This window comes from Fonsecaea pedrosoi (genome assembly GCF_000835455.1).
Source record: "Fonsecaea pedrosoi CBS 271.37 unplaced genomic scaffold supercont1.4, whole genome shotgun sequence".
Lineage (NCBI taxonomy): Eukaryota > Fungi > Ascomycota > Eurotiomycetes > Chaetothyriales > Herpotrichiellaceae > Fonsecaea > Fonsecaea pedrosoi.
The window spans coordinates 1,266,573-1,275,916 of record NW_013550612.1 but is presented as its reverse complement, the minus strand read 5'-3'; the positions used below and the strand labels follow the sequence as shown (position 1 = coordinate 1,275,916).

At 52.5% G+C, this 9,344-nt stretch overlaps 3 protein-coding genes across 3 annotated transcripts; all 3 read right to left on the bottom strand.

Moving 5' to 3' along the window:
- Positions 1–852: 852 nt before the first annotated feature.
- Z517_06251 (uncharacterized protein) lies at positions 853–2,195 on the bottom strand (the record flags this gene model as incomplete). The annotated part of the gene is made up of 4 exons (XM_013427991.1): positions 853–1,615; positions 1,690–1,840; positions 1,920–2,014; positions 2,086–2,195. 4 exons carry the CDS (start codon positions 2,193–2,195, stop codon positions 853–855), a joined length of 1,119 nt encoding a protein of 372 aa, XP_013283445.1.
- Positions 2,196–3,276: 1,081 nt separating this feature from the next.
- On the bottom strand, positions 3,277–5,086 carry Z517_06250 (uncharacterized protein; the record flags this gene model as incomplete). The annotated part of the gene is made up of 2 exons (XM_013427990.1): positions 3,277–4,016; positions 4,138–5,086. The coding sequence occupies 2 exons, from the start codon at positions 5,084–5,086 to the stop codon at positions 3,277–3,279; spliced, it is 1,689 nt and encodes a 562-aa protein (XP_013283444.1).
- A 939-nt stretch (positions 5,087–6,025) lies between these two features.
- Z517_06249 (uncharacterized protein) lies at positions 6,026–8,335 on the bottom strand (the record flags this gene model as incomplete). Its single annotated transcript, XM_013427989.1, has 1 exon — positions 6,026–8,335. One exon carries the CDS (start codon positions 8,333–8,335, stop codon positions 6,026–6,028), a length of 2,310 nt encoding a protein of 769 aa, XP_013283443.1.
- Positions 8,336–9,344: the final 1,009 nt, after the last annotated feature.

Genomic DNA, 9,344 nt, shown 5'->3' with positions numbered 1-9,344 from the left:
ATGTACTGGTGGAGGGTGCCCCGGAAATGCACGAGTGAGACCACCACGCGACACGACACGACACGACATGTCACGATGCAAGGAGAAAAAGCCTTTTTCGGGTGGCTGGCTGGCTGGCTGCCACGCGAAGGCGGGAGGGGGACGGGGAGCGGGAGCAAGCAGACAGACAACGACTGGGGCTGAAGCTGGGATGGACGGAGCTCAGCTGGGCATCTTTTTCCCGAGTCCCGCTTCACGCGTGGATGGATGGGTGGGCGGTGTGCTCGAGCGTGAGAGAGAGAGTGTGTGTGTGCATGCAGGCTGGACGAGGTTGGTCGCGTCAAAGGAGGGGGTTTCAAAGGACAAAGGGGAGGACGATGGCACGGGTTTACCTCTATTCGGGTTCGGGGTCCTGCATTGCGAGGACGGAGCGCAGGTCTGACGTCCTCTTCGTCGAGGCTGCAGGTAAGGAGGGCAACGGTACTCCGGACACTCTGTGTGTATAGGTCCCTCTCGCTATCACATTGTTGGGGAAAACAGGAAGGCAGATCAATAACAAAGACATTGATGATGAAGAAAAATGGTCGGTGCAGGGGAAATTGCATTGCATGTTTCCTGATTCTCTCACTGTCATGTCTGCTGGAAATAAGGGAAACACCACTCCACTCAATTGACGTTGGCCATAGGCCGTCGCTGGATTGCTGCTCAACCCGTTAGACAGAGCCATGAGGTGTTCACAGTCCAGCGCCTGCCCGCACGTCCAGCATCCACCGTCCAGTGTGTCAGAGTGTCTTGCATTGAACCCACTCGACCCTCGCATTCCGGAACTCTTCGATGAAAAAGGGAAAAATCGTCCAAAACATTTTTTTCGCTCTAGTTCTCGTGCAAAACCTCTTGGAATTTCTCATTGACACGCTCGGGCTTGCCGTGGTCGACGCCCTTCTGCCCAATCTTGTCCTTGGAGTACTGCGCAGCGTAAGGGTTGAGGCGGAGCAGCACCTGTCTGTTGCGCAGCGGGTTCTTCTTCTGGACGCCGGCGCGCTTGGTGGTGGCGTAGCCCTTGGGCTCGCGGAGCACGGACTGGATCTCGGAGCTGTTGATGAGGCGGGTGATGTCGGCGTTGGAGACGACGTTGGACGGCAAAAGGAAGTCCTTCTTCAGGGTCGACGCTTCTGTCGTCGAGCCGTAGATGGTGTCCAGCGCACCAAATGCACCAGAGGTCCAGATGACGAACCGACCCAAGTGACCACCGGGGGCGAGCTGGAGGAGGTTCAGCGCGAAGACCGACGAGGTCTCGACGCCAGGGATGTTGCGGAACGCCCGAACGAGCTCCTTGCCGTCGACCTCTGGGTTGTAGACTACCAAAGGCCCGCGGCGCTGGCGGTGTCGGCGGTTTCGCATCTTACCCTTGCCGGCGCGCAATTTGCGGGACTTCTGGACCTTGACGATATCTGGGCCCGCGCCAACGGCCTTGAGAAGAGCGGCGGCGGCGGAGGTCTTGACGAGGGCGGCACCTTCAAAGACCTTGCTTGAGATGACGAGCGGCACTTCGGGGACGGTGGAGATGCGGTGGCCGCGGGCGAGGAGGAGAGCCGGGACAGAGCTGGCAGCAATGGCAGATGCGGTAGCGAAGCGCCTGTAAGCGAAAAGAACCACCGTTAGAAGAGTTGTTCCAAGCAGCACCGGTAGCAAATTGTAGTTGTCTCTTACTTCTGGCCCAAGTTGATCTTCTGATGCCACTTCCTCCAAACCTTTGTGGGTGCGAACATGCGGCCGGATCGACATTGGTTACCGAACGCAGCCTGACCTGCTCTATGTGTACCACCGCCAGAGACACGAGGAATACGTGCAACAGCGCGACCTGCAAAATTTCCTCTCATGTTAGTTTCCCGCGTCCGTCTCAACCACGTTGATATTGGATTTTTCTCCCTAGAACGCACCTGTGCCCCATGACTCGGCTGATGTCTGCTCGCCTGCCTTCTCGCTCACGGCATATGGTTGTCTCTTGTTCTTGGCCATTCCAGCGTGGACGGTCCTGGTCTAGCCGTTAGCTCACTGCCGTGGGAATTATAATCGATATTTGCTGCGTCGGAGAGGGAATCATACTGAACAATATCAGGACGAATGGGAGCGCTGAAGACGGCTGGCAGAGGATGGGTTTCTCCAGTGCTGGCGCCATCGCCGCCGACGATGCCGACAGTAGGACGGTTCGACATCTTGCGTTCGTTGTTGAGAAGGTGGATGAGAAGAAGGTGAGGGTTGCTGGTGGTGTCTGCGAAGAGAAGTCCCAAAATCTTCAATTGCCATGGGCGCAGCGAAAATTGGGGTTGTGCTGTGAACTAGTCTAGATTAGGAATGAAATCTTGGCGAGTCCTAGATCTTGGCACAGCCTTACCCAAGCCTCGCCCACCTGCCCAACCAACGTGCGGGAGTTCGTGGTTAGTGGACTACACTCGTTGTGCACTGACTCTATGTCTAGTTTCGTTTTCCCGCTCTTCCACTGAAGCTGCTGCTGTTGTGGACGTTTGCCGGGGGGAATGGCATGCACTGATCTTCGCAGAGGGCGAGCACCATCGCACGCCAAGATCCTTCCAATGCAGGACAGGTCGACTGGAACGTCAATCTGCTGAATATATCTTGGTTTATAGTGCACACTTAGTTCTACTTACTTCTATTTTGCGAACAGGGATGCAGCTCCGTGACGTGTATCGTGGCCAGAGGACTTGGCTGGCTGGGTCAAATCCAAGAAAGCTGGCCAAGTACAACAGCAATGGGTACAGGCGTCACCAAATTTGGTCCCAGTGGGAACTCACGGTATATTATATGCGATGAAGAACATATTCACAAATTCTTGAGTCAATCTGAAGCCCCATTATCCAAGGCTCCCAGGGTGCAGACCGATCAAACACCGACAGAAATCCACCAGCCTGAAAGGGGATGAATGACATGTTCAGAATGTGGGAAATCACGTTTTTCGTTCTGCACTCTTGCTTTTGGTTCTGGTAAGACAACTCTGCTGCTCAGGAAGAAACAATTCAGACAAACGACTCGTGATGTCCTCGGTAATGACAGAGTGGGAGTCCAGTTAGAACAACCTTTCCTGTGCTTAAAATGGAATGGATAGTTCGCTCTGTCGCACTGACGCAATGAGGAAATGTCCTCCGAACCTGAGAACCCGGCACCAGCACCGAAGCCCGTGATTACATCAATCAAGATCAAGATCTGGTGGCCATACATCGCCAAGTGTGCGATATGCACCACTTTTCCCTACTCCAAGGTCGGCGAGGTTGGATATAGCTAGGTCCTCAGCGGGCCTCCGTTTTCCTCTCTGATATGCTTCAGATCTGGCGAAAAGGTGTCGTTGATATCAGCAGACACTCTTGTGACACTCTGACGCCTTTCTTCCGCTTGCTCCTCTACCTTCGCATCCAAAGCACTGGCCTTGCGATCCTTTTCATCCACAAACCCATTTTCACTCTCATGGTCAAGATCCTTGTCAAGGACCTCATCATTGAGCATCTTGGGATTGAAAGCCACGGCCCCTTTGGGAATGAAAGTTGAGGCGAACACAACTGCCATAATCACGGTAAATTGCACGCCACCCACATTTCTGATGGCTTCACGGATGTTTCCACCGTCAGAGCCGCCTGTGTTGGCATAGATACGGTCGATGTAGCGACCTAGAAGAGGAGAGCAAATGGCATAAATGACGATGTATGTCGAATAGAGGAAGGCCATGACTGCGCCCAACGCTGAGACCTCCTTGTTTTCGGCCTCTAGGCGGGCGAGCGAGGCCTGGATGTAAGCAGCTAGGGAGACATCGCCAGCTGCCCAACCGAACGAGATGGGAATGAAGGTACCGGCGACGCGCCAGGCTTCATTGACATCACCCCGCTTTGGGTGCCAGTAAGGAAGATACCATACTATGAGAAGCATCAGGGCATCGAGTCGGAGCCATGGCATCGGAGTCTGGACGAGATTGGTGAAGAGGAAGACAAATCCGGCACCAAGAAGCTCGCCAAAGTTACTACCTCCCACTTTTCAAAGTTAGTATAAAAGATGTGCTGCAATATTTGCAACAGACGTAGACAGCCTCCTGTGGAAGCTGGTGCAGAAGGCTTTGCGGGCAAAGATGATGTGGTGGATGTCTCAACTTACCCATGATCTGTGACCAAGCAGAGTTCCCTAGATATCGTCGAGCCACTGCGGGCGCAATACCGTTCTCGAGATATCGGTGACCATAGAGTGCAAAGGAGTAGCCTGGCAAGAGCCAGATAAACTTGCGAGAGCTGAAGATGATCTTGAAACCAGTCCAGATGGAATCGAAGAAGAGCCAGAAGCCCATGGCCACGGCTAGGAGGTAGTTGCCTCCTTCCTTCAACGGCTTCTTATAGTTGAGGTTGGAGATGAAGAACCAAACGGCTGCAGCGGCAGCGAAGAAAATGGGGGTGATGATGAAGGAATAGTTGTTGCCGAATGAAGGGATCAAAGCCAAAGCCGTGCAGAAGGCGCCCGCGGTGCCAGAAATTTCGTAGAAGATGTGAACAAGCGAGTCCATTCGTCGAAGCTTTTGGACGTTGCCTCCAACAATGTCTCGTGGAATGACACGTCGGATCAATTCAACCATTCCATAGGCAATGCCGCTGACACAGTAGATGGGGATGATCCCATTAGCGTTGTAGGAGCCGTAGTATCCAAAGTCATCATCGTCGTGCGTATCTCCCCAATTATCAGGCTTGAAACGCCCGCCGGTACCAGCGTCCACGACAAGGAGAATGGCCGTCATGACACCGAACACCATTATCGCCACTGAGAGGACCAGCTTGGTAGGCCACCGTTTGATGAGAGGCGCAATCAAAATCGAGCCCACACATTGGAAGGCCTGATTGAGGCCGGTCAACAGGCCCACGCGCTCAAAGGTCTTGGGGGTGGTATCGGTGAGCCAGGCTTCGTAGTCGTATTTGTTGGTGGCCAGGGCGACGATTGAACCGTTGAAAGCCTCAAGTCCAAATTTGTACAACATGATTCCGACAATGTAGATGGCAATATTCCTCTTCTCCGTGGGAGTAAAGAGTCTCCATGACTCTTTGATGGCCTCGAACACCATGGTTGCAGCAGAGACTGGGGATACGCAGAGGGTTCAAAAGTCACAGCCTAGAAGCTCTACCATGATCATCAGAGCAGGTCTAGGACTCCTGATATGCTGGCTTTATAGAGAGAAAGAATTCTCCCGCTCGCTGTTCGGGATACGTCAGTAGGTGGCGGATCGAGGAGAACTGCTCTGGACGTCTCCATTGAACGAATTGCGTTCGAAGCAGGAGCCATGTGCGAAAACATCTCATTTCCATGCTACTTCAGATGTGCTATCGAGGAAGTCTGAATGCCAGGAGGACGAACATGCCGATGAACATGATTTGCCCTGATTGGCAGGGAGCGAACCAGGGAGGAACCCCAAGATGCCCAGACCTCCGCCGAGCCAGCCAAGACAGCTTTGAGAGAATGCCGATGATTTGAGTTGCGCTTGAAAGACTTGGGAGGGGCGATATGGTGCACGAAGCTCAAAGAAAAGCACAACCCGGGCCTCTGGGCAGTCAAAGGCTTGGAGCGAGTTAGAATCCGACAATCGACACACGTGGTATGAGCCACCATATCGACAATAAATATTTCTTCGTTTGATCCCTCGAATCGAAAGATGGTCGTTGGGACGTAATTGCACTGCCACAAAAGAGATTCCGTCATGTGCTCTGATGCTGCAGTCGATCCCTCCGTCTGTGGCCTTTGTCTCGGGGTATCTTCAATCTCCTTAATGGTTTGTAACACTTGCTTGACAGAAGGGGAATATCATCAGCTTCGAACCTCTCGGTGAAACCCCAAGAGCAAGTGGAGGGATATAAGTGTAGTTGTCGAAGAGATATATCGAATCGAGGACCCGTTCTGGACCCTGTGGGGGCCACTGAGTCAACATCTTTCGTGGCTCGACGAGTGGCGGGATCGTTTCCGGTAAGGGGAATCACAAGCAGGAACTAGGATACCCTCGATATGTGGATTACTTGACCTTGCCCATGACTGTATCCATACCACGTTCCGCGTAGGTGCTTGCGGCTGCTCGCTTAACTGCGGTAATCATGCCACGATCCCAATCGTCGCGAGTCTTCAGTACGCCTTCCACCCAGCTCAGTTGAAGGTCCCAGAACTCGCGCTTGAATTGCTCGTACACCCGCACGACGTCGTTCTTGTCAGTTTCCAGCAGCTGGACCGTATAGTTCACGGCTTTCCACTTGGGTTTGATTGTCTCGTTGAAGGTGTCTGGGTATTTTTCGAAGAATGCGAATGCCGCGAGCACATCGTCTCTGAACCTTGCAGGGAACGGTTCACCCCGCCTGAACTTGACGCCGCGATTGGTGCGGATGGATGTCAGATAGCTCACCAGCAGGGCGTCTGAAAGCTCTTCAATCAGAATGTCAATCAGCGAGGGATGCAGCACGGCGCTGTAGTCCCCAATATAGTCATCGTATGTGGTGGTAATCCGTTGCATTGCAGACTGCTCGTACCACTTGCCTGGGACGAATAGCTCCGTCATGATGGTCCGGAAGTCAACCCTGAATATAAGTTGAACAAATCGGTTGATGCAGTGAGTAGCCAGATCTACGTAGCCATCTCGGAGGGCGTCCAGCTCCGTGGTTCCATTAGTAGACATGAATTTTGCCGAGGGTGGAGTGGGCAGTTTGACAAAGTCCTCTCTGAATCGTGTCAAGTATCCCTTTTGGGCCGTGGGATCATCTAGCACATCGCCCGCAGCATCATCCACACAGGCAATCTGATCATTGGCAATAGCGAGAAGCCAGTCTTGGAGCTGCTGCAAGGTTTCAAGTTGTTCCGAGGTTGGGTTTTTGTACCGCTCCACTTCTTCGTCGACCAGCCTCTCCCATTGCTGCTGCCGAGATTTCAAGGCGCCGAACATGGCGCTCATAACGCCTTCAACAACATCTTCACGCTCGGAATCGCCTGCTGCAACGGCTTGCTCATGCAGCATACGCCACATATCGCCAAGCGTTTTGGTTCTGAAATGCCCGTCTGGATCCTGTTCGATGGCGTCTGGCGCTTTGGCCATGAAGTTCTTTCGGTCGGTAACGTACATTCGATCGATCCAAGAGTTGAGGGCTTTAGTGATGATGTTTCTGTAGTCGCGGATAAGGTCACCTTCCCGTGAATCCAGAACATGTGGTTTCAGCTGGGTCTGCGAGACGCCCAGCTTGTTCATTCTCTTGTAATAATCATCGATGAAGTGGACAATGCCCAACATTTGTGGCGGTCGGAGATCTTCGGCGTCCACAAAAGACATGAGAAAGTCGTGCATCTGCTTGTGGTAGATATCCACGTATGTGTTGAAGATCTTCCACTTTCTAGGGAAAAGTTTCTGCATTCCTTGTTTGACAGCATTAATGTCTTCAAAGAACCACCTAGTTTGACTCTTAAGTTTGGAAGGATCTTCTTGAAACTCCTGCCGCGTCTGGATGAATTTGCCCTCTGCGACATTTTCGATAGCCTGCATGAATTTCTCTTTGTATCCACGTGTTGCTTTGGGTCCGATGTTGAAAGATGTAAACTTGCTAACAAGATCTTGATGGTCCTTCTGAGCGTCTTGGAGCGCTCGAACGCGATCGTCGTTCTTCTCCTCCGAAGCAAGGACGATGGCTAACCTTACGATGATGCTGGTGTCATCAGCACGTTGAACCAGGTCGATGAGATTCATGCAAATGAATCCAATATGCTCATCGAAGAGCTCGACGATGTTGTCTAGCTGTTGAAACCAATCGAGCAGTGTCTGTTCCAGACTCGAGTCTCTTGCTCGCCGAATCTGATCCAACGCTTCGTCTCGAAAGTCTCGCAGTCGTGTCAAGCGCATGTAGGCTTCCAGGAGATTTGGCTGTCTGTACAGATCGCTCTCGTCTTGTTCTAGAAGTCTCTGGACATACGAGCAATCTCTTTCGAAGCTGTCCAGACCTGCCTGCATTGCACGGGTGGCCTCGAAATTCCGGTGTACTCTTGCAAGATAGTCCAACTGAGGGAAGTTCTTGCGGATGGCCTGAGCCTGCTCGCAGAGATCATAGATGCTCTTCATCTCTTCCTTGATTTGTCCGACCAGTTTCTGCCCTTCGGATAGGGTTGACATGCCATTTTGCGTGGTGTCCAGATGATCCTGCAATCCTTCTCTTAATCTGGCATCCACATCCCCCTTTTTACGATTGATTTCTGCCTTTAAACTTGTGATCTTTTCGAGATCTTCGGGGGTGCGAAGGACATCCTGGATCCGCGGCATGCCCACCGAGCCATGTGCGCTGACTCTACTGGACATGTTGGCCGGAGGAGTCGACTTTGAGGGAAAGGTTTGAAGATTCGTGGAAGCCCCCGAGCGTGGCTGGGACTATCTGTAGTCCAAATGCATCAGTGCATACTCGTGCAGTTTCAATCCGTCTAGTGAGAAGTGTGTACTACCGTACAAGTAGATGTTAGACGGCTGGGTTCGCGTAGGCGATGTTTGAAGTGCGGTCGGAGGAGTGGAAAGCTGGGGTTCTGATTGGTGCGCTTGCAACCTCACATGTTCGCACGCAGTTCCCGTTATTCCGCTTCTTGGGCTCAGCCGTAGTTTTGTTTGCTTCCACTCTTCCTCCTAATTCCACTTGCGTGCAATGCCGTTCAATATACGATGGGAGGTTTCACCGGAAGAATTGTTCCTCACGCACATTGGACAAGTAAAGACAGGCTTTGAGGTCGACAGTTTCGCATTGCATGAAGACCGAGGGGAAGCAGAGATGCACGGTGCATCGCTATTTTTCTGACGGGATCCTTCTCGCCCGCTATCACTTAGGCGGATTTTCAGGCTCGGGCCCTTCCGCTCCAGCGTCCTCCAGCTCTGACAGGCTTTAATTCAGGAGCTTTAACCTCTCCCAGACCCTGGGAAGACGTTGTCTTTGCCGCCCTGTCAAAACGAGCAATGCCAACTCGAGGCCTATCTCCCCGGAGAGCTCACTCAGCTTGCCGAATTGAGCCGTTACTCTGCAGCCGTCTGCTTCGACGTCATGTTGGTGCTTTTCTTCTGGGTATTCGCAAAAGGTGCAACGATTGTGGAGACAGTGTCTGCATTGTGGCCAACTCATAATCAGCCCACTAATCTCGCAGTGACAGCAGCGTGCCCATGTCGACTACTCCTATTCTCCTGCTAGATGAGGTTTCCTAAAAATCCTGGGTCGTTTAATTGATGCTTCAGTTTGCTGGAGTGCCGGCTGATAGTCTAGGTCTGGAGATATGTGTATGTTTCGCGCTTGACTGTCGGTAAAAAATGGATGAAGCCGCCGTGTGTGAAG